We start from the raw sequence: 25397 nt of genomic DNA on the forward strand, positions 1-25397 counted from the left end.
GGGGTTAAACATAGCAGTAATAATAACAGCAATAATAATAACAACTAATATGTACCTAATACTATGGGCCAAGCCCTGCACTAAGTTATCTCATGTTGTATGAGTTATCCCATTTAATCTTTACTACATATGATCCTAAGAAGTAGGCAATTTTGTTGTCTATATTTTGCAAATTAGGAAACAGAGGCACAGAGAGCAATTTACTAAGAGGTAGAACCAGGATTCACCATAGATGAGTTTAGCCTCTTTGAAATTTATATAAATGGAATCATGCATGCATTCACGTGTCTGTCTCCTTTCATTCAGCATTATGTCTGTGAGATTTATCCATATTGTTGCAAGTGGTTTTTCATTGCTGGGTAATAGTTCATTGTTTGCATACTATAATTTATTTATCTATTTTCTTTTGATGGGCATTTGGGTTGTTTGCAGTTTTTCGACTCTTATGAAAAATTCCATTATGTTCATTCTAGTACATGTCTTTTTGTGTATATATGTACTAATTTCTGTTGGTTTAACATCTAGGAGTTTAACTGCCTAGTCTTAAGGTAAGTGAATCTTCAGCTTTAGAAAATACTGCCAAACAATTTTTCAAAGCAGTTGTGCCAATTTAACCTCCTACCAGGAGTAAGTAAGAGTTCCAGTTGTTTGCGTCTTCACCAATGCTTGATATCTTCAGTTCTTAAAATGGTAGCTATGCTGGGGGACCTGTAGTGATATCTTATTGTGGTTTTAATTAGCATTTCTCTGACAACTATTGATATTAAAATATTTTTATGTGTATTGGCCATAATAGTCACTTTTTGTTAAGTACCTGCTCAAGTATTTGACCATTTTAAAATCAGGTTGACTGTCTTTAAAACATCAGTTTGCTGGCATTATTAAAAAACGTATTTTGGATACAAGTTTTTTGTTGGATATATCTACTACAAATATCTTTTCCAACTATGTGGTTTGACTTTTAATTCGTCTAATGTATCTTTTGATAAATACAAGGTTTCATTTTTATAGAATCAGCATCTTCTTCTGTGTTTAATGTTTTTATGTGTTGTGTAAGAATTCTAAGATCATAAAAATATTTTCTTATGTTATCTTTATTGCTCTGCCTTTCACTTTTAATTCTATGATCAATTTTAAATTGCTTTTGTATATGGTGTGAGGTAAGATCAAGGTTCCTTTCTGATATATGGCTGGCTAATTGATCTAGCACCACTGACTGAATACCATTCTTCTCCCATAATATTGCAGTTGCCTCTATGTCATAATTCAAGTGACTAAATTACATGAATCTGTTTTTTGATTCCATTCTGTTCCATTGGTCTATTTGCCTATCCTTGCACCAACACCACTGTTAACACAGTACAGCTTGATAATAAGTCTTAATATCTGGATGTGTCAGTCCTCCAACTAAATTATTCTTCAAAACTTTCTTTTTTTTAAATTTTAATGAATCAAAATTGATTATACATATTTTTTGGGTTCAACAGTGAGATATGTTGATCAAATCAATATTACTAGCATATATATTGTTACAAATCATAATCATTCTTTATGCCCCTTGTCCAATCTCTCCCCATCCTCCTCTCCCTTCCCCTGCTCCCTATAATTTCTTCTCTCCTTCTGAAAGAATAATTGTTACTCTGTTAATTTGTTGCCTAGATGATCTGTCCAATGCTGAGAGATGTGATCAGTTCACCCAATATTATCATAGAGCAGATGCTTCTTCTGTCACTCTGGAATGGGCTTTGTGGAGAGAGACATGCTTTTCTTTTCTTTGGTCTCTGCTGGTGACTCTCCTTGTGTCAATGCACTCCAGTGGCTGGTGGACTGTGTGCATGGTAGTTGTGATGTCTAGCCACTTTCACAGCAGCCGTGGTTACTCTGGTGGCTGTGGTGGGCCACCCAAATGGAGGTGATGTCTTTGGCATGCTCCTTGGTGCTAGCAGTGTGCCTGGATGTGGGGGAGTGGGGTCCAGTCTCTGGCTCCAGCCTCAGGTCCCCTGGTGGCGCTGAGGTGCTGGTGTTGTGCCTGGGCCGGAACTAATTTTTTGTCCTTTGCTTACTTCTAAAAGGGGGAACTTCTTGTGGGAACCAGGACTTGAGCTGTGTGGTTGAGCTAAATTGCTGCTTTGCTGCTGTTTCCCTAGGGAAGGCTTTTTGTGCAGCTCAGGGTTTAGTGGTTGAAGTTATAGGTACTTTTGGTTCTCCAGAGACTCGATGCACCTGGGTTGTGTAGAAACTATGATCTGGACATGAGTTTTTTCATCAAACTGCACCCCATGCAATTCTGCATTCCCAACCAGTCTCCTCTGAGTGGTCCTGTGCTGATTAGGGGGTGGATTGGCTGTCCTTGCTATGCCCCAGTGTTCTCCAATTAGGCCTGTCTCCCCCACCACCTGTGCTTCAAATACTTCCCATGAGATGGGTCCTATGCTGGTCTCTTGCATTGACTCACCAGCCTCTGAGTGGCTCCCCTTTTCTAGTTGTTCTGTCTCCTTGCTCCTGCATGGGTCCATGGGAACCCTATTAGTGGTCTTGCTGTCCTGGGGGCCACCAAGGTCCTCTTCTCCCCTGCTGCCTGCAAGTAATTCCATCTGAAGGACACAGCTGCAGCTTCTGCCAGCTCCTGCTCCATGTGCTCAGCAGCTCTAGCCTTAAAGCGGCCATGGCATGAAATGCTCTGAGCAGTTTTTCCTTCCTCTCATCGTGGTTTTTCTTGCCTTCATGAACTCCGTAGGTCTCTCCTCCTCTTCCCCTGAGCTCCAACAGCCCCAGCTTGGCTGATGTTTCATTTTTATAGTTGTAAATTGGTTGATTTGTGGGAGAGAGTAACACTGGGGACCGTCTATTCTGCCATCTTGACTGGAACTCCCAGAACTGTCTTTCTTGAAATGCGTCTTTTAACTGTTCTTTTAATTAAAATATGTACATAGTAAATAATACATTGAAAATGGCTTAATTTTGCCCTTTTTTCAGATAATAATTTATGTAGGTATAAAATTCTAATTTGGTAGTTATTTTATTTGCCATTTGCACTTTTAAGATTTATCTCGATAGTTGTCTGGCTTTTATTACTGCTGATTGAAGTTAGTTCAGCTGTAACATACTTGTAGGTAATCTGTCTTTTTTTATAGCTTTTAGGATGGTCTCATTATCTTTAATGTTCTATGGTTTTTATTACAGTGAGACTTTATTTATCCTACTTGGTCACTTGCTGTGCACTTTCATTTAAAAAAAAAACTTCTAATTTTAGAACAGTTTTAGATTTACAGAATTATTAAGAAAATATTACAGGGAGTTCCTGTATACACCACATCCAGTTTTCTCTTTTATTATATATTAGTATGGCACATTTGCCCCAATTAATGAACCAATGTTGATACATTATTATTAACTGAAGTCCATACTTAATTCAAATTTTCTGAAATTTCCCCTAATCTCTTTATTCTCTGATGAGGACCCAATCTGGGATACCATTTTCATTTAATCATCATATCTCCTTACGTTCCTCTTAGTTGTGACAGTTTCTTAGGCTTTCTCATTTTTGATGACCTTAACATAGTGAAGATTACCAGTCAGGTGTGTTGTAGAATGTACCTCAATAGGGATTTGTCTTTCTCATGATTAGACTGGTGTAATGTATCTTTTGGAGGAAGGTCACACGGAAAAAGTGCCATTCTTATCACATCATATCAAGGGTACATACTATCAAAATGATATCACCATTGATATTAACCATGGTCACCTGACTTGAGGCAATGTTTGTCAGGTTTCTCCACTGTAAAATTGCTCTTATTTTCCCCTCCCTTTCCATACTGTACTCTTGGAAGGAAGTCACCATGTGCAGCCCCACTTAAGTAGTGAGAAGTTATGCTCTACCTCCTTGAGGGCAATGTATGTACGTAAATTATTTGAATATCTTCTGCACAGATATGTCTATTCTCCCACACTTGTTTATTTATTTAATCATTTATTTATATCAACATGGACTCATGGATATTTGTATACTTTATAACCCAATACTATTTTATTTATTTTGTTCAAATTGTTTCAGTTTTGGCTCTTGTGAGCTCTTTTATTTGCCTCCTGTATCCTTTTGACATACTGCATCATTGTATTTTTTTTCTTTTGGAATATTTTCTTACTCTCTGGCACTACCAGATACTCCAGGCTTACCTTGTATATTTCCTGCCTCAGTCTTAGAATCAGCCATTTCCCAAAGGAGACTTGGTTCCTTTCACTGGAGATTTTTGTATTAGAAACCAAAATTGGGCGCTAGGTGTGTTGTACAATGAACTTTTGATCTCAGGTTGTCTTCCTAAAATTTGAAAGTATTACCACTTCATATAATGCTTCTCTGTCATTCTCTGCATTCTTTTCTTCTAGAACTCTAATAAAATGTTCATTAAGGAATCTCATCTTGTCATATGTCTTAAGTGAGCTTTCTTTTACCTTTCCTTTTGTTTCCTCCTTTCCTAACTCCTTTTCTTCTTCTTCTTTTTTTTCTGTGCTGTGTTCTGGTGAATTCCTCAGTTCTGTGTTCCCATCTAATAATACTCTCTCTGACTGTCTCTAACCCAAATATTTATTTTATTAAGCTGTTTTATTATTTCCACTAGCATATTTTTCAATGTGAAGATTTCTAATCTATTATTATTTTTTTCTTTCTGTTGTTATTTCATTAACAGATAAGATCAACTAGTCAGCTGATGTCTGGTTAAGGTCCTAGTCTTGAGGATATGTCTGTCTTTATACATTCCCTTAAGCCATAACCTCAAACAGTGGGTCAGCAGCTGGTTTTTTTTTTTTTTTTCTATGTCTTATGACATGAAATGGTAGTGAAGAGCCTGCCTCAGCCCATGGTCTTAAGTAGTGAGCTGGTTTCTGTTTCCCACATTTAATCCGTTTCACCTCCAGGAGCAGAACTTCAGCAGCCACTATACTGTGTTGGCTGGAAACCACAATATATTATTTATTCTTATGTTTTTTTTTTTTTCTATTTATGCCAGATGACACAGGTTTCTGTTTTGCAGTAGTAATATAAAGTTTTCTTTTAAAATAAATAATTTAAATAAAAGTAGGAAGTAAATAATAGAGCAAAATAAAATAAAAGTGAGTGAAGTTTGAGAGACCTAGTGCTTAGTCACACTGAGATTCCATGATTCAAATGTTATTGAAAAAACATCGGCAGGACTAGAAGTTGGATCTCCTAATAGTCCAGGTCCTTATACTGGGCCCTTCCTGTAGAGTAACCTGCACAGATTGTTGTGTGCAATTAATGAATATCTGTCACTGTTTGACAATAAGACAGAGGTTTGAGACGTCACATGTCTGATGATGCTGAGGCTGGGTGAACATGGAAGCCACTAGTTTGAGAGACATGAAAATTAGAGACATTTTTGGAGGACTGCTTGTAGTGAGTGGAGCAGCTCACACTGACTAGCCATAGACAGCCATCCCTCAAGGTGAGGGGGCCATGGTACTGATGCTTGGTATCAAGGATGGGGAATACTGGACCCTCTTCCTGGCATAACATCTGACTCTGAGGGTTGGGAACAAATGACTTGACTACTCCAGAGGTGACTCACTGCAGTTTGGAAATTCTCAGCTGCAGCCTGCACTTTAAGAAAAATTATTATTATCATCTCTGACTAATAACTAGTGAACCCAAAGTGAAAAATAACTCAGTGGGAGATGAAGTTCTCTTTAAAAAAAAAAAAAAAAAATCTTTATATTGAGCTGCGAAGCACAATAAGGTAAAAACAGAGAAATGCAGATAACAAATCTTAAAATATTAACTGGGTAATTACGCCAATTAACATTTAATCTTATCTATGCCCATCACATCTTATCTATAATAGCATCATAGATCACATTTATTGCTGTAGACCTTGAAAGTTAATTAAAATCATTGAGACAGAACCAACAAAAGTCCATTCTATTTTTTTTTTTAAATTCAACAAAATTTAAATAGTCAAATTTCCATTCTGAAAATTTACTTCAAATGGAGACTTTGAGAGCTGGGGCCAGAGACAGGTTTTCTTTCTTTCCTAACAACTGCCTATCATCAGACTTTTGATGCTGTAACTCCCCTGGTGTTCAAATTGGGTCAGAGTCTACACAAAAGGCAGTGGGTAGGATAGGATCCTAAATCCCCATGTCTCCCAAGTTCCTGATTCCTGGACCCTCAACCCAATGCAAAGGGCTGTGCTGCCTTGAGACAGGCTTTCCCTTGCCACCCCAAACTCAGTAGCTGCAGCTCAAGTGACTTCTCAGTGCCCACTCCATCCAGGAGCCCTGTGGAGGTGTAGGCTGAGGTGACGAACTAAAGTGGGCAGGTTGATTGTTCTCCATGGCTCATTTCTAGTGGGAGCTGGGATCCCTAGGGGAGCTGTCTGCCCAACCTGTGCATACCAAAGCTGGTCATTTGAAGGGAGAGCAACTGGGAAGAGTCCAGTGACTGGGGCTTGGGAAAACCCTGGCTTCAGGGGCCTGCCACATCATTGGGGGTCTTTTCCACTACCAGCTCTGTAAACTTTTCAAGGCTGAACTTTTATTTTCTATCCATCTATTAGGTAAAACCAAGCCAGCACAATTCAGAGTCCACTTTCTCTCTCACAACCACATAACCCCTTTTTGGTGAGATATCTGTGAAATGATTCTCACAGCACTCTGATGGAAAAAGAAGGTTTAGATGATGCTAAACACAGCCTCTTTCAGTTTTAAGTGGTCTGTACAAATGCATGTTTCCTCTTCCTCTGACTGAGTTTAATAATCTTTGACTAGAAAACTAAGAACATGCAGAACTTATGTTTATTGGTCTGCACCTACAGTAGCCAAACTTTTTATCAATCTCCAAGTAAGTCTCCAGGATCTGTTAATTCTACCAATTGGCTGCTATAGCATATGTTTGGAATACGTTCCCTTTGTATTTTATTAAGTATCAGTCAATCCATCCATTGATTGGTCAATGTTTATTGATCATCTCCCACAATCAATGTTTGTCGATCATCCTACTGTACTAGGTATAATGTAGAGAGGTGTACTGAACTATGAATGACATCGAACCACCTAGGTCTGAAAAATGAGTGACCTTCATGTGCTTTGCCTTATCTGAGCCCCACCACCACTCCTGTGATTGTCTTCTCCCTCCTTGGGACCTTTAGCAACACTTTGAACAAGAATGATCATGCCCACCATATCCTCCAGGCATTCAACTTTTGGGTGCAATTGCCTTACCTCTTTCCTGGACTATTGTTTCCAGGAGGCAGGGACTCAATTTGTCTCTCATTTCCTGTAACCTCTGGCACAGGGCTTAGCACCCACTAGATCTCAAAAACACTTACTGATTATTTTGCCTGCATTGGCCCACCAATTCTAACAGATGACATTTGCACAGCTGTCAGTAACAATTTACACCTGACATTCCAGATGATTTTGGAACATGACAATAAAAAATTGACTTCTTTCTTTGCATGTCTATTTTCTATTTACATCATTTATTCATTTGTGTGTGTGTGTGTGTGTATTTTAAATAACCAGGCCCCAATTAAGCCAATCTATTCTTGTTCAACCTATTCTTGATTTTCAAAAATTTATATAAACTGTAGTTTCTTTTCAATAGCCCAAATTAAAATACATCACTGAAATTAAAGCAAGCCTACAGGAGTGCCATTAGCATATTGAAAGCCAAATGTTGATAATAATAGTATTTACTTACTGAAATTTAGCAGTATTCATTCAAAAACAACATGCAGTCCTAACTGCCTTAGATGAGAGAACACAAGTTATTTTAAGGTTCTGTACTCTAATTAGGTAGAAAAATCATTTCTTTACTTCTTGTTAACTGTCTCCTTTCCATTATTTTCCATGTCACTTTAAGCAGAATGTACTTAAAAGAATTTAAAGAATTATTTTTGAAAGAATTAATGGAATCTCAAAGACTTACCTGAATATTGAAAAAGAATAAATCACCTTTATTTACAAAAGTAAAAAGAGGTCCCAGCAGTTGCAGACTCAGTTAAGTCTTTCTTCCAAGCCTAATTCATGTGTATATCTGAATATTGACTTACTCCATTCATTTGCAAATGACTCAGCGTGAGCAAGACAACAGAATTTAATGAAAAAGATTTCATGGAGAACAAATGCTATGAGGATCATCCAACCTTTTCTTAGGAAAAAGCATAGCCTGACTCTTTCTTTGTAGGAGGAGGGAGGCCTCTTCCATGAGCCTAATATTTTTGCCTCTATCAGGATTTGTGATGTTGCCTTACTTAGAAAATCACGGTCCAGTTCGGAGTGATGGTTGAGGCTGCAGCCCCGGGGCCAGATGATAATATACTACCAAAGCTGTATGGAGCTCAGATGCCACACTGGCTAACACCTCTATCATATAGGTGAGGCTGCAGGGACTCAGGGAGGGAAAGGGACCATAATAAGGCAGTGGATCCCAAACCTGGCTGATCATTGCTCATTCATTCCATTCATTCAACAAATGCTTTTGGCACATTCCTCTATGCCAGCACTGTTTTTGGTCCAAGGGACACTGTGATGGTCAGGACACCTATGGTGCTTACCCTCATGAAACTTCTGCTCACTAAGCATGTACCTTACATAAGAAAGCAGAGCACACTAGTGGACAGGGTGACTGGGGAAAGTGGGGAGGGCTGGAAAGGGAAGGCTTGTACTGAGATCTGAATAAGAACTAGACACAGGATGATCGAAGGATGGGGTCAGGGATCATTCTAGACAAAGGGAATAGCAGCATAGAGGATGGGAAGGAGTTTGGAATGTTTATGGGATGGCTGAGCATGGTGAGTTAGTGGGGAGAGAGGAAGGAGATGTGATTGGAGGCACAGGACAAGGGCAGGCCATGTAGAGACTTGCAGGTCATGGTAAGGAGTATAGATTTTTTTGTTGTTGTTGAAATAAGCAGCCAGCTCATTATCAAAATGAGCTCCTTAAAAGGGCCTTTTCTTTTTTGTTGTTATTGTTCTCGTACAGGTTATTAGTACTAGGATTCTGATAATGAGCCAGGTCGGACGATGTGCCCAGCACAGTTCCTATCCAGTTCCTGTGTCCGCAAGACAGCTCCTTCCACTGTGTTAATGACTCTCTTGCAACTCTGGGCAAGAATGAAAGGTTGGGGGTGGTAGTGTTGGGAACAGTGTTATCCTTTAGACTAATTATAGTGAGGCCAAATTTTAGCCACAAACATAAACAATTTCAGCTAAAAATAATATTGTGATCTACTTTGAGATCTACTTTTATTGAGCCACACTGTGGCATAGGTTAGCTAAGTTTGGAAAAAAACAAACCATCAAGACCTTCTGTTGATGAAACTGATGAACTTGTCTCCTCCCCCTGGACAGGCTGGTCACCCCAGTTGAGACCCAACCACACTCAAGCCACCCCACACAGATGAGAATCTCTTCTGATTACGCCACAGGCTGATAACCCAGAGGGTGGCAATCCGTGAGTCAGTGTCAACCTCACAGAAATGGGACAAATGAGGACTACAGGGGATGGACCTGGCGCTGGTGGGGCCCAAATTGCCTTTGGTGATCTAAGAGGCCAGGATCTGGCTGGTTAATGGTGGCTGTTGTTTTACTTTATGCTACCAGTCTTTACTTACCACGGGGGGCACTATGACACAGGGGTAGAGAACAGGGTCAGCACACACCTGGGGAAGAAAACATATGACCTCAATGTTAACTGGCCACCAGCCATCAAATGTCTGAGGGATTGCACAAGCATTCGCAAGCCTGGGCCTTCCCAGCTGGTGGTTGGGGCTCCCATTAGACAGGTAGAGCTCTCAAGTTTAGCACCTGAGACCTGGATGGAAATGCTGCCTCTGCCTCCTTACTAGCTGTGTGACCTTAGGTAAGTCACTTGGCCTCTCTGGGGCTCACTGGCTTCTCTGGGCAGTGGGAAAGCTGAGTGTGGCCTTGCCAACCTCACAGGGTCATGCTGTGAGTCCCAAGGGAAGTGCAGGTGCTGTGCATGAAAGGGGCTGGGAAAGGGGAGAGCGGCACCTAGAACGTCTTATTAGGCATGACAGCCACTATGAAGCGTGGGGATCTAAAAAGCTCATCAAAGAGTTGATGTAGTTGGTGAAAGGATCAACAAACAAAAATTCTAAGGACTGGCTGCAGGACTTATTTTGTCCGAGTTAAACAGAAAAGGTTGAGAGCTCTGTTCCAGCCTGTGACTAGTTCTTACTCAGAACATTGTGACTCACTTCTTTCAGGTCTCCTGAGGAGGAAAGAAAATAAAATGCATAATAAGAAGGAGGTGTATTCTACCTCTGAAGAATGTCTTGTGAGAGTATTAAACACCAGAATGAGTTATTAAAACAAGTTTGGTATTCTTTCTCTGATGGCCTAAGGAGAGATTCATACCTGATGTGAGAGTGGTTTAAATGTAATTCTGGCTGAAGACAGGGGAAGGCACTACAAACTGAGTTTTCCTTATTTTGGTTCCTGGAACTCAATTCACAATAATTTCCAGGCTGTAAGCTCCATGAAGACAGGGAATTTTGTTCACCAATGTAGGTACCGAGTACCTCGCGTGGTACCTGGCATATGATGAATATTTGCTAAATGGATTACGGAGCACCACGAGCTTGTCCAGGCATCTGGGAGTGAGAAAAGCCCATCCTACATATTCACTTACTCTCTGGTTTTCCTACTGCCTACCCGTAGCCCCCACCCTAGCATGTTGTGGGCTGAGTCTATAAGTTACAGAGGTGGCTTTCAGACCTCAGGGGATTTGGACAAGGTGCCTCAGTCCTCTTGGTCAGGGATTTGCATGGGGTGCAGGGAGTTCAATTCACTCAGGTTCAACTAGGACCATCCAGTTTTTACCTGACATATATACGTATTGGGCTTCCAGATATCGTTTTCCACTTGTTCGGTAAGAGTCCACTCAAGTTGCCATTATATGAGAGCACTTTGTGACGAAAAGCCCGAAAAGCTTTGTGACAGGAAAAGCGAGGGATTAAGTACCTTGCTAAGGCACTTTCCATCCCTAGGATTTCTGAGTAACAGATGAACTGACTAAAATGGTCATTTTGGGCATGTCCTTTGTGTCTTTTGTTTCATGAAATTTAAACAGAGAGAAGAAAGAACCTAAATTGTTCTAATTTTCCTCTTTTTGAAGTTTCCATGGGTTGTTGACTAAATTTTCATATTTTTAATCTCATGTTTTTAAAGAACAAACTTTTTCATTCTAAAATGCTGCAAGTTTCCAGGTCTCTGGCAAGACTGTGTGCTTACAAGGCCATTGATTGAAACCGATCTGTCACTCAGTGGTGAGCACATTGGAACCACAAGAGTCTCTGAGGCACGACAGCTCTAGTTGATTATTAGGATTTGAGAAGGAGTGTGACCACGTGTCTAGGCCTGTTATTAGCAGCAGGAGAAGTAAACCTGCCAAGGATTAGTTTCAAAGGGCCCAAGACTCTGGGGGCCGCATCTCTAGATGAAAAGAAGTATGTAGATCTGGACCATCCTCCAATGAGAGGAGGAGCAAAGAGACCACTTTGAATGGGAGGACGGGAAAAGAGACCACTAGGATTGGTCAGGAAGCAGACAAGTTAGAGGTTCTGCTCAATGGCTGATGCCTTGTCCCTGATCCGGAATCATAAACTTTGCCTCCCACCCTATCTCAATCTGTGTTCACCCCTGCCACCGAAGTCCCAGACACCCAAGCCATCACCCTAAGAGACAACAATTAGATCTGCAATGTGTGTCCGGCTTTTCAGGACATGTTCTTAATCCTCTTCCTCTGGTTCCCACAATGCTCGGGCCCAGGGCAGTTAGGGCAGGCATGCTCAGCCCCATTTTATTTTATTTTATTTTTAAATTAAATAATTAATTAATTATTTTTATTTTTTTAAAGAAAATGAAATTTTATTAATATTACTTTTTAGATTCTAGGCTGTTGCTGTGGAGCCATTGGGAGGGAGTGAGAGGGGGAAAGGGAAAGGGAATGGGATGGAAGAAGGAGGGAGGAAGAGCGGTGGGATTAAGGCTGGTGGCACCCCCTCATTCCTATAGGGGAGTCTGGGGGGCTTCCAGCAGTGGCTTGGTCATTGCTGGTCTGGGTGCAGATGTCAAGGGGGTGCAGAAAAGCCTTTGCCTCCCACCATCCCAGCTCAGGAACCCACGGCCCTTCTTGCTGTGGCTTGGTGGTCATCACTGGGCTGGTTGCACAAGTTGGGGGGGCATGGCTGAGGCTCGAGGCCCCCCACTGTCCCTGCTTGGGAGAGCCCCGGGTGTTTCCTGAGGCACCCAGCCCCATTTTATTTTATTTTATTTTATTTTATTATTTTTTAAATTTTATTTTGTCGATATACATTTTGGCTGATTATTGCTCCCCATCACCAAAACCTCCCTCCCTTCTCCCCCCCCCAATAATGTCCTTTCTGTTTGCTTGTCGTATCAACTTCAAGTAATTGTGGTTGTTATATCTTCCCCCGCCTCCCGGTTGTGTGTGTGTGTGTGTGTGTGTGTGTGTGTGTGTGAATTTATATATTAATTTTTAGCTCCCACCAATAAGTGAGAACATGCACCCAGCCCCATTTTAAAGATAAAGACACAGAGGCTCAGAGAGGTTAAGTGGCTTATCTACTACACAGGCTAGGGTAGGTGCTGGGAACACAAGTGATGGAGTCAGATTGCTTGGGGTCACATCTTGGCACTTCCATTTAATTGGCTTGGCAACTTGGGCTTTGGTGACTCAGTTTCCTCATCTGTAAAGTGAAAAGAATAATGATATCTGCTTCACAGAGTGGTTGGTAGATTAAAAGAGATATGCATCATAGTTAGCACAGTGCTTAGTACTGTTAAATGCTCAACAAATATTAACGATTATTATTATGAAGAACATTGCTATTATGGAGAGGCAACCATCGAGCCCTATTCCTAACCTAGTGCTTTCCCACTACACAGTGTTGCACCCAGCACCAGACTCTTGCATTCACCCTCTATCCAACCCTCTCCCCCTGCAACCCCCAACCTTTCTTATTCAAAATGGTGAAGACTTAAACTCTTTCTAAACACTGTGGCCTCTTCGGCTCGTATTTAAAATTCTGGCAGGCCCAAGAGGATGTGATATCTTTACATCTTTGTGGCATATGGTTAAGAACTCTCATCAGATATGGGGAAAGAAGGGCCTATCTCCCAACGCTACCCCCAAAGTCTTGAGTGACGTGACTGCTGTAAGCACAGCTGGTTCCTCCCAGCATCAACCAGCAACCCAAAATAATACTATCAGCGAGCGGCAGAGGCAGAACTAGAAAGGGAGTCTTGGGACGGGTTGCCCTGAATCCTTTCCGTTGCCCCAGCTGCTTGCATTGTCCTGCTTCTGTGACCAGTAGCAGGTGTGGCAAGAGTCAGGAAAGAGGGGGCATGGCCTGAACAGGGCTCTGGGCTGACCTCTCCTCAGTGGTCCACACTGCTGGCTGCCACATCAGTGGCACTCACTAGGCTGAAAGCAGAGGGTGTTGGTTCAGAACTTAATGATTTAAGCCTCTGCAAAAGGGGATAACTGAGGACAAACCTTTCAGAGGATGCCTTCTTGCCCTTGCTCTGAAATTCAGCATCTCCCAGAGAAACTGTTAGACACAGCATGCCGTGGGATGGGTAGAATTAATTTGGAGTTATTTGCCAAGGTAGAGAATGAAAACTCAGATGGGTCAGGTCTCATTCTCTCTCGCTGCTGGGAAGGTGTATATTATGTTCCTATCCAGAACTCTGCTTGGCTGGAATACAAACAGAGAGCACACTTCCAAAGTCCCTGCTTTCAGAGGATTTATAGTTGAGTTGAAAAATAATGGCATAGAGAATATGTGAGATCACACAAGCATGTCTCCTACTCGGGCTGCACTAAGGCTAGGAATGCCCCTTATGGAGCACTGTCTCTAGATTTTGCAGGTTACTCACTAACCCATTCTTCCTAAATTTTAAATTTCTATTTCACATTCTCAAACCTCCTTGGAAGAACAACGGTACTATTATTATGCATTTTGGTCTTTCTGGAAGAAAAGGTGTTATGTTAATTAGATTGTTATTAATGTAGAACTTGGCTCTCCGAGTTTGAATGACATTTTCCACAAAGGAATAACTTGTTTTAAGCCACATGCCAATAACCTCTGTCTTCTGGCTTCCCTCTTCTTACAACTCAAACCTGAACCTCCTCAGTAATGCCATCATCATTTATTCTTGGAAGCTGAAACTCAGAATTTGGGGAAAAAGATACACAAATACTTCATATATGAATGTGTACAGCTACTCTTTTCCTTTTATCTGCTGTAGGCTGTGCTGCATCACATGATGTACTTGAAACATCTGGGCTTTGGTGACTGAGAGAACAGAGTTCATATTCTGGTTCTGCAACATACTATGTGAACTTGGGCAAGCTATGTATCTTCTCTGAGCCTTAGTTCCCTCATCTGTAACATGGGAATAAACGGCCCTGTTTTTCAAGGTGATTGTGAGGAGTAAAGCAATGAATCTAGAGCAACATAGTACAGTGTCTGGCCATAGTGTGCAAACAATAGTAATAATTTAAAAGCTAACAACTACTGAATACTTACTATGTACCAACAGTGTGCTACAGGTTTTACATATGTCACTACATTTAAACCTCAGAATAACCCCATAACTTTGTTTACTTTATAGATGAGAAAACTGAGGCACAGAGAAGTTATGGAACTTGTTTAAGAACACATAGCTAGGTAGTGGCAGAGTTAGGGTTTGAACCCAGGACCATAGGATTTGAACCCAGGCCATATGTGCCTCCAGAGCCCATAATCTTAACCATAACCATAAGAAACGATGATTGTTCTTATTAAGATTATTGAGTTGTAATATAATTTTTTTTTCTTTTTTGGCTTAAATGCTGTGAAACAACTGCTCTGACAACTGTATGCACTGACTTGCCTGGTCTTTTTGTCAATATAAAAACAAAGCTTCTGTAAGAAATCTGATGTTATTTGGAAAAAGAAAAATTGCCTCCCGTAACCTGGTAGTATAAGCAGTCTAGTGATATGTGCATTAAAGAAGTCTACAAGTTCCCTAGTAATAGCGAACAACAGGACTATTCATTTTTCATACAATTAGAAACAAATTAAACATGTAAGCTAAAAGATTAAAACATTTAAAGACATAAAAAGGTATGATTTGGAATGTAGATTTTCCTTTGAGCCTTTATGATCAGACTGACAGACTATCACTTATTAACCCGGATGCTGGGTTGATATGTACCTTGTCTTAAACAATCATGATAAATAATGCATCGATTTACTTTTTATTTTTTACCAGCAATGGTAAAGTGATCCGTAGACTTGACATGATGTGTTTCTACTAGAAAGGCTGCATTTATCCACTCCATTCATTTTAAATGAAACAAAATTCACATTGTCATTTCCTTATTGAGCAGTAGAAAACTAAGGAATGTTATTTCATTAAGACTGTCACCGAGACACCATGCTGATGTCAATAAGTATTTCTGTATATGTTCTCCTTACTGAAATCTTGTTGGCATGTTCTCATTTGTCTGCAGAAATTGAATGGTAAAAAATCTCAAATGTAAAAATTATAATGCCATTGTCATCAGCCAGAAAAAGAAATGGCAAGGAAAAAGGAGAATCACAGAGATTAAAATCTCTCTGGAGGGGCTCCCAAGGAGGGTTCCTGTATTGGCTACTCTCAGCCCCAGTGCACTAGGCATGGAAGGCGACCCGGAGGTTTCCACCCACACTGGACTTTCTCTATTCCGCAAATGCACTTTGGTTCCTCCCACCCAGGCCTTTCAACACCTGTTCTTTCTCCCGTTCTTTCCACAGATCTTCCCCCAATCCTTGCATATCCTTCCTTGACCTCCTGGACTTGACTGGGTCCTCTGCCCTTTTATTTTATTGAGGTTAAACACTGTCATTGTTTTTAATTGTATATTTGTGTGATCCACTGTGCCAGCTCCGTGGGGGCAGGAACCAGACCTGGTTTTAGGCACCATTGTATCCCCAGGGTTTGGTGCAGTGTTGGATACAGAGAAGATGCTCAAGAAATATCTAAAATGAACCTGAGCTTCTGTTGCTTGGGGCAGGGCTGCTGCTGTTACAAAATAAAATCACAGAGGTCTTGTCTCCTCCCATCCAGATTACTTGTGCCAGTAACATATGACTTTGGTTGCACGGTGGACTGGTGGGAAGCAATGCTCTTTCTCAGGCTTCACAACAATTTTGATTGGCATAACCTGAGCTTGGTTTATAGTGCCGGGATTACCAGATTAGTAGTGAGATGCTGCATGTAGGGAACCATTTATCAGTTTTCTCAGCACACAGGGGCACCTTTAAGAAATCTTGGCTGGATGGCCTGATATTCACTGAGATGCATATGTCCTATGTCATTTGAGTTCAGGATCCACACCTTCGTGTGTGTCCATAGTTCAAGGAAATTCTGACACTCCTTTGTTTCCCATTCCAGTAGCAGTATTAGAATAGAAGTGAATAAAAAATGCCATTACAATAGGTAGAGCCTACAATGATGTACAAAAGTGTTTCTTAATAAATCAAAATGCAAATGTTCACAAATTATTTGTGATATGTCTCATGGTTGATTGTAATCCTGTCACCACACTGAATCAGAACAGCAAGCCTGGAAAAAAAGCTGAAAGCTACTCACAGAGGGGACTCTGAGGGCTAGGTAGGACCCTCAGGCTGCCTCCCCTGCTTGTCCCCCCTCATCCTCACCCCCCAAGCCAGGAGTAAGCCTACTAAAGGACTTCCTTGCTCCCTTCTTATTTTACTTTGTTGGTCTGGAATCTGGACAGAGCAAACTGGAATATGGCATCAATTTGCTATTCTTTTAATAACCCTGATACATCTCGCAGCGCCTCATTTACTTGGGCATTTTGACAACTCTACTTTTAAAAAAGGAATTTATTTGTTGAGTTTTTGATCAAAACAAAAAAATTCAAATGCTTAACAGTAGGGACCACGGTGGTACATCTTAGTCTTCAACTCCCACATTTTCCCTTTCTCTCCCTCCTTCCCAGCACAGTATCTTGCTCAGCAAACACCTCTGAAGTTTTTATTTGTCACTACCTCTTTATTCTCTCACCCCTTCTTGCCTCCAGGAAGGACACTGTGGGGTTGGCTTCTCTTGTTACAGCGCCTATTAGCATGCTGGCTGTGTGCCAATCTGGTCATTCCATCCATAACGCAGGTCTGGGCGGCCCAAGAACTCAAACTCTCCCTTCACATTGGGGAGCGAGCATGTCCATGAAAATCCCTTCTCCCTTGCCCTTAGAAAGCCCTGACCTCATCTTCCCTCGCCTCAGAAAAGCCAAAGAAAGGAGACGAAACTGGCAAAGGTGACCTGATTCTTCCCCAGCGGGTTGAGCCAGGCTCCCAATCCACAAAGCATTGTTCATTTTCTGGAACTGGGTTTTCCTTGAGCGCACGATGTAGCTACCAGTGTGCACTGTACTCGGATTCAGAAGACCCGGTTGCAAGTTTGGACACGTCCACTTAACAGCTGCGTGACTTTAGGCAAGACATTTTGGCTTTCTTGTTACCTATCCACAGGGTGGCTGGCTTAACAGGAGTGCGCCTTGATTTTGTTCCATTATCTGCTGCGCTATCCATGTTTACGGGGTTTGTGCTTAAAGATAGTCTCTTTAAAGGAAAATACAAACAAACAAAAGGACACAGGAAATACCTACCGACCCGTTTCCAACACAGGTTCAGGAAAGGCCTCGCAGGACTGGCCCCAGGCACCCTCTCGGGAGCCTGCACGGCCTCCCTGCAGCCGCCGGTTGCCCCTGCTCCCACCCCAGCCCCGCGCACCACAGGCTCGGTGCGGCGCAGCTCTTACGGGAGGTGTGAGGAGTTGGAAAGCTCCGAAGAATTCCAGAGGGTCAGTCACTTCCACTTACTCTAACGTGCTTTCCAGACTCCTCGGTGGGGTCCCCTCTCCCATCCGACCCCCTCTGGCCTCCTCCAGGAAGAGTGCCGGCCGCTGACCGCGCGGTTCCCCCTCTTCTAGGCCGCCCCGGGCCGGCGTCTTGTCCTTCGAGCCCTGCTGGCCGGGCATCGGGCGTCCAGCAGCTCCCCCTCGGGGCGGCACTCGGCGGCCGCCGGCTGAGTTGGCAGCACGGGGCGGCCCCGACAACTCTCCTGCCAGCCCGCCCGCCCGCCCACGTGCACCGAGAAGAGCGAAGCTCGAGCAGTCGCCGCGCCCGTCCCTGCTGCGGGTGGGTGCCTCACCTTGGGGACTCGAGGGGACCGTAACCCGAGCCCCACCGCCGGGACCCACATTTGCATAATTCGGCCCCCCCCCTTCTTTCGGACTCAGGGCTGGAGATGAGAGTCGGGCTCCCCTCCGAGGCTTCGTCTTGCTCGTGGTCAGCGCGGGGGCCGCGGGACCAGCCGGAGCGCCGGCGGAGCGGGCTGGCGCACGTGGTAAGAGCGCAGCTTTTTCATTTCTTCTCTCTCGCTTTTTTTCTTTTTAGAAACGGGACTTTGCACGTTTTCGCTGGGGGTGGGGTACGTACAGGGTGCTCATCTTGCCGCAATTTTTTTCCTTTCCCCTTTTATTTTTATCCCCCATTGGAAAAGAGCGCGTAGCGCGAGCGAGAAACTTTCCCAAATTTGCTCTGGGCATTTGAAGTCAGAGAAGAGCTGCCGCGGGAGACCAGCTCTTGCGGCGGGTTGGGGGAGAAGCGGTGCTCAGGTGGAGGAGCAGCGGCTGCTCCCGGCCGCCCCCGGGGCTCCGACCGTCGCTCGCCGGGCCGGGAGGGAGTCGGCGCGCTGTGGCGCGGGCAGCGGCAGGTGAGCGGCAGGAGAGCCGCCTGCAGCGCCGCGCTCCCTCCACGGCGTGGCGCCCGCCCGCGCCCCCACGAGGTTGGGGCCGCTCCGGGCTGGGGGCGGGAAGGGCACGGGCCGGGGCTGCGATGCTGCCCAAGCGCCCCGTCGTTGGCCTCCGCGGCGGCTCTGGAACGGGAAAGGGCCCGGGCATTCTGCTGCCGGCACAGACGACCAAAAGCCAGGCAGGCGGCGGCGCGCCGGGCCTGGGGACCCGGGACCAGCCTCCCGCGGGGTTCCCGTGGGGCCCCGGCGAGGTCCGGAGCGCTTCCTGTGCGGGTTGGGGTGCGCTGGGAAGTAGGAGCGCTACGTCCAGCGAGCCGGAGCCCGCTGCTCTCGGGACCTCTGGGAAGTTTTAAAAAATTGATTTGGGAACTAAACAGAAAGGTTTCCACTGGGAATAGTTTTTTTTTTTTTCCCCCCTTCTCTACTCGCAAAGGGAAACGCATGTGGGGTGACGGCAGCTCGAACCGCGTCAGAGATGCTGTTTGCTGTCACTCGGGACCGCGCTGGGCGCACCGAGGTGACTCTTGGCAAGGGCGATGGAGAATATCCCTCCCACTGTGTGTATTCTGGAGTAGGGCTCAGGGGCCGGCAGGGGCACGCGGAAGCTGGGGCTCTCGGGCTGACACAGGCAGCGAAGGTGGGGACCGTGTCTCCGCAGAGGGTCCCGTCCTAACGAGCCCGAGCGCCCGCTTGGCCGAGTCCCCGGGTGGCTAAGCCGGCGCACGGGCGCACTCCGTCAACAGGGAGGTGTGTAGCGTAGAGCGTGTGAGGGGGTGTGCGAAGAGGGCAGCGGGGGCGGGCGTGTGTGCAGCGGAAGTGGAGCGAGTGTGAGTGAGAGTGTGTGCGCCGGGGCAGGGTGCGTGTCCAAGCCTCCATCTGGACGCCCCCACGCCGCCGACCGCCCAGACGCGCCGGGAAGGGCGCCCGCTGCGCTCAGCAGCTGAAGGGGGGCGGGGAGCGCGCGGGCAGACGAAGCGGGTGCCTCCGGCTGAGGATTTCTCTCGAAGCTCCCCGCACTCATTCCGCTCCTCCTAGGAGCTACCCCCCAGTCCGAAGGTGTCCAAAATACTTAAACAAACAAACAACCCAAACCTGTTCCGTTTTCGCTCCTGTATAAATAGAACAGACTTTCCAAAAAAGCAACACCGCATTCATTCTTATCACCAGCCACTTCTTTCCACCAAGTAATTCAGAAAAAAGCAGTCAGCTTCCGTGAATGCATGCAGCTTTTTTTTTTTTTTTTCTTCGCTGCCTCCTTTTGCTTGCGGTTTTGAGCTGCCAAGAAAGTGAGTAGGGGTTTGACTGGAGTGTCTCGGCACCGCTCGGTTTCTTTCCGAAGTTTAATTTTCCGGAATGGCTCCCAAACAAGGGCTGGGGAGGCGGAGCCGTCGGCACCGGATCTTCGCCTTTTTTGGAAAGTCCCGGAGAACCGGAATTCCTCCCCGCCCGGCGAGACTGAGCCCCGGCCCCGACCCGCTGGTTCTCCCGCAGGGGCTGCAGCAGGGGTCCGCGGCGCACCCCGTTCCCGCCGAGCACCGAGCCCGGAACCGGGGTGGCGGCTTGGACCGCGCGCCTGGGACTCCCGCGGGTCCCCGAGGGCTGCGAGCCGGGAGTCGCGAGCCCGGCGGAGCCCGCGCGGCCGAGCCCGTATGCAAATAGGCCATGTGACGGCAAAAGCCGCCTGGCCCAGCCCTGTTCCTCAGTCCATATATGGGCAGCGACGTCACGGGCATTGAGGACCTGCCCATAAATACTTAGAGCAACACTTTCCGTCTAACTGAGAGAGCAGCAATTGATTAATAGCTCGGCGAGGGGACACACGGACTGTTATAATAACACTACACCAGCAGCTCCTGGCTCGCCAGCAGCCGGAACACAGGACAGAGTCAGTGGCGAAGAGCCATTTTCCTTCTTTCTTAAACAGCAACTTGTTTGCTAGTTTTATTTCTGTTGGAATTTTTTTTTGGGGGGGGGGTTGTTTTTAAGTGTGGAGGGCAAAAGGAGATACCAACTCAGGCGCAGTGCAACCGCTCTCCAAAACGGCTTCTCTGACACTCCAGGTAGCGAGGGAGTTGGGTCTCCAGGTTGTGCGAGGAGCAAATGATGACCGCCAAGGCCGTAGACAAAATCCCAGTAACTCTCAGTGGTTTTGTGCACCAGCTGTCTGATAACATCTATCCGGTGGAGGACCTCGCCGCCACGTCGGTGACCATCTTCCCCAATGCTGAGCTGGGAGGCCCCTTTGACCAGATGAACGGAGTGGCCGGAGGTAAGCCGCGTGTGCTCTTCTCAGGCTGGGACCCGCGTGGCTCAGAGGTGGGGGTGGGGTGCGGTGGGTGTGCGGGACTCGGAGGAGAAGATCGGGGCTCGAGGTGGACGGTGTTGCCCGCAGTGGCTTAAAAGACTGGAAGAGGGTGCAGGAGGAGCCCGGCAGAGCAGGGACCGGGGCGCTGGAGCTGGGCGCGCTGGCAGAGGCGCCAGGTCGTTAGCGAACCGGCGTGCGTGCGCCTCGGCGCGCCCAGTCTCGGGTGGGAGCAGGGATCGGGCTGGAAGGAGCGCGCCCCTGCGGGCTTCGGGGCTTGCGGAGCCTCTTCGGCCTCCCCTCTCCCGGGGTAATGATAAAGTGACAGTGAAGTTCGGGGCTCCCAGCGAGAGCTGTGCGTCTGGAGAGCTGAGGCGGAGAAGCGCCACAGGAAAGCGTCCATAGCTCCCTCCCGGCCAGAGCGGATCCCGGGAGACTCTCGGAGCGCGTTCCTCCTGCGACCTGGAGGCGCGCCCCCACCTGCGCGCCGCCCGTGAAGTTGAGGGGGTTAGCGAGACGAGGGCTCTGGCCGGCCGAGGCAGAGAGGAGGACGGGCAAGGGCGGGAAGCAACCCCCGGGCTGCGGAGGGAAGCCCGCGGGGGCACCGGCGCCGCCGGTTTCCTTGACGATGCCGTGGAAAGTCGTCTCTCGCGGCCCCCGCGCCTTTCTCGAAGCCGGGCCGCTGGCCTTGGGCTGGGGCGGGGACGCGCGGGTGTTGGGCAAGGCTGAGAAGGTTGGAAGAGAAGGGAAACCTAGAGACTCCCCCTCCGCAGCCCCCATTCCCTCCAGCAGCCTTTAGCTGAAGCACTGCGGGAGAGCGAGGGAGAAAAGGCACCGGGGATGGGGAGCAACAGCCAGGGAACTATCAACCCCTCTTCTTGGGCTCCCTTCTTGGGCTGGCACCTTCTTGGCACTGACTGGGATCGTCGGTTCTTGGTTGATGTCTGTCCTGGTGCTCCAGCCGTGGGACCCCCCATGCAAAGGAGAGGGAGAGAAGTTCCAAGCAGATGGGGAATTTTTAATATTGTTGTTGCTATTATTGGGTGTCTTTATTGGGGACTAGAACCACAGATGGCTGTATGTGGGGGTTGGGAGGAACTCATCCTGCTTTCCTGGAGGTAGTTCTTGAGTCCCAGACTGTCACTGGTTGCCAGTGGAATCTTGGGCTAGCCTCTTCTTACTGTCTCTGGGCCTCAGTTTCCCCACCTGTTGGACTTTGTCCCAGCTCTGCAGTGCTGGGATCCTTGGCTTTAGGAATGAATGCATGTGAGGGGGGTGAGAAGGGATTCTTGGCTGCATTCTCATTGCTCCACCTCCATTCTGCGTTTCCCTCCCCAGATGGCATGATCAACATTGACATGACTGGAGAGAAGAGGTCCTTGGATCTCCCATATCCCAGCAGCTTTGCTCCCGTCTCTGCGCCCAGAAACCAGACCTTCACTTACATGGGCAAGTTCTCCATTGACCCCCAGTACCCTGGTGCGAGCTGCTACCCAGAAGGCATCATTAATATTGTGAGTGCAGGCATCCTGCAAGGGGTCACCTCCCCAGCTTCGACCACAGCCTCATCCAGCGTCACCTCTGCCTCCCCCAATCCATTGGCCACAGGACCCCTGGGTGTGTGCACCATGTCTCAGACCCAGCCTGACCTGGACCACCTCTACTCTCCGCCACCGCCTCCTCCTCCTTATTCTGGCTGTGCAGGAGACCTCTACCAGGACCCATCCGCCTTCCTGTCGCCAGCCACCACCTCCACCTCTTCCTCTCTGGCCTACCCACCACCTCCTTCCTACCCGTCCCCCAAGCCAGCCACGGACCCTGGTCTCTTTCCCATGATCCCAGACTATCCTGGATTTTTTCCGTCTCAGTGCCAGAGAGACCTACATGGTACAGCTGGCCCAGACCGCAAGCCGTTTCCCTGCCCCCTGGACTCCCTGCGGGTCCCCCCTCCACTCACTCCACTCTCCACCATCCGTAACTTTACCCTGGGGGGTCCCAGTGCAGGGGTCTCAGGACCAGGTGCCAGTGGAGTCAGTGAGGGACCCCGGCTGCCTGGCAGCAGCTCAGCAGCAGCAGCGGCTGCTGCCTACAACCCACACCACCTGCCACTGCGGCCCATCCTGAGGCCTCGCAAGTACCCCAACAGACCTAGCAAGACGCCAGTGCATGAGAGGCCCTACCCGTGCCCAGCAGAAGGCTGTGACCGGCGGTTCTCCCGCTCTGATGAGCTGACACGGCACATCCGAATCCATACCGGGCACAAGCCTTTCCAGTGTCGGATTTGCATGCGCAACTTCAGTCGCAGCGACCACCTCACCACCCACATCCGCACCCACACCGGTGAGAAGCCCTTCGCCTGTGACTACTGCGGCCGAAAGTTTGCCCGGAGTGATGAGAGGAAGCGCCACACCAAGATCCACCTGAGGCAGAAGGAGCGGAAGAGCAGTGGCCCCTCGTCCTCGGTGCCGGCCCCCTCGACGGCCTCCTGTGCCGGGGGCACGCAGGCTGGGGGCACCCTGTGCGGCAGCAACAGCAGCACTATGGGCGGAGGGCCGCTCGCCTCTTGCTCCTCTCGGACCCGGACACCTTGACTTGAGACTCAGGTGGACACACCAGCTCCTGGAGGCCCCGGAGGCCCTGCGTCCACTTGAATTGCATGACAAACACTACCACCCCTAACCCCTCCTTCCCTTCGTTGGGCAAAGGGCCTTGGTGGAGCCCAGCACTGCCCCCCCTCTTTCTACTTAGAAGCAGGTCCTTCCTAAAGCTTAGCCCATCTCAGTCTCTCTTAGGTGAGTTGACCATCACCCCAAGGCAAGGGGGGTGCTCAGGAGAGGGTTGGGTGGAGGCCCCTGGCCTACAGGGCTGAGGCTGACCCTGCTTTAAAGGGTTGTTAGACTAGGTTTTGCTCCCCTTCCCCTTATTTTGACCCATTACAGGTGTTTGATCCTGGATGTCAGAGGTGATCTGAGACTTTTTCTACAGTAGGTTGGGAGATGCTGATTCCTTCAAGTTGGAACAGCAAAAAGGCAAGCAAAACTGATGTGCACTTTATGGCTTGGGACTGATTTGGGGGATGCTGTATGGTGAGTGAAGCATGGCCTTTTCGCTGCACTCTGTGGCCCTAGAACAGTGAATCAAAGCTTATCTAGTCGTCTCAACCCTTTAAGCAATATGTATTATAAACTCAGAGAACAGAAGTGCAATGTGATGGGAGGGACATAGCAATATCTGCTCCTTTTTGAGTTGTTTGAGAAACGTAAAGACTATTTTTTCAGTGTATATCCACTCAGATTTTGTGTATTTTTGATGTGCACTGTTCTCCAAGTTCTGAACCTTTGGGAAAGAAAAAAATGTAAAGCATTTATGATCTCTTGAAATGAGTCAGAGGCTAACTTATTTAAAGGGGGATGTACATATGTTCTCTGAAACTAGAATGCATGCAATTGTGTTGGAAGTGTCCTTGGTGCCTTGTGTGATGTAGACAATGTTACAGGGTCTGCATGTAAATGGGTTGCCTTACTATGGAAAAAAAAAATCACTCCCTGGGTTTAGTATGGCTGTATATTTCTGCCTATTAATATTTGGAATTTTTTTTTAGAAAGTATATTTTTGTATGCTCTGTTTTGTGACTTAAAAGTGTTACCTTTGTAGTCAAATTTCAGATAAGGATGTACATAATGTTACTGGAGCTGATTTGTTTGGTTATTAGCTCTTAATAGTTGTGGAAAAATGAGCAATCTATTCCAGTGCAAAAACCACTAACTGAAGTTCAGATAATGGATGGCTTATGACTATAGTGTAAATAAATACTTTTCAACAATATTTTTGCTGCAGAAATCATTTATGAAATGCTGGGTGGGAATTTAACAGTCATTCAGTAGCTATGGGATTATCAAAAAAACAGCACTAAGCACCAGTGGGTTGGAGTGCTTTGATCAAGACAAGACCTCCAAGTTTTCTTTGCTAGCCTGTGGATACCAGCCCTCACTCCAAAGCAATCTCCATTCATAATCAAGCACTAGTGTTCTGGGGATTTCCCCCATGCATTAGTGTAAAAGTGGGGAGGCGTTGTTTTGACTCATTGTTCCGTCCTCTATAACAGCCTATAGCTTCTCTGCTCCTGAGTGGGCTTCGGAAAATAAATACTTACAAACAAGTGCCCACTCGTAGACTGCAACTGCTTTCAGAACCCTGACCAGGGACTGGAACTCAGAC

The 25397-nt window shown here is 46.5% G+C and overlaps 1 protein-coding gene across 1 annotated transcript; it reads left to right on the plus strand.

The window, feature by feature from the left end:
• The first annotated feature begins 18370 nt into the window (after positions 1-18370).
• EGR2 (early growth response 2) lies at positions 18371-23929 on the plus strand. The gene is made up of 3 exons (XM_063103305.1): positions 18371-18469; positions 21038-21146; positions 22518-23929. The coding sequence occupies exons 1-3, from the start codon at positions 18371-18373 to the stop codon at positions 23768-23770; spliced, it is 1461 nt and encodes a 486-aa protein (XP_062959375.1). The 3' UTR covers positions 23771-23929.
• Positions 23930-25397: the final 1468 nt, after the last annotated feature.

The sequence above is a fragment of the Cynocephalus volans genome, chromosome 7 (assembly GCF_027409185.1).
Source record: "Cynocephalus volans isolate mCynVol1 chromosome 7, mCynVol1.pri, whole genome shotgun sequence".
NCBI classification, from domain to species: domain Eukaryota; kingdom Metazoa; phylum Chordata; class Mammalia; order Dermoptera; family Cynocephalidae; genus Cynocephalus; species Cynocephalus volans.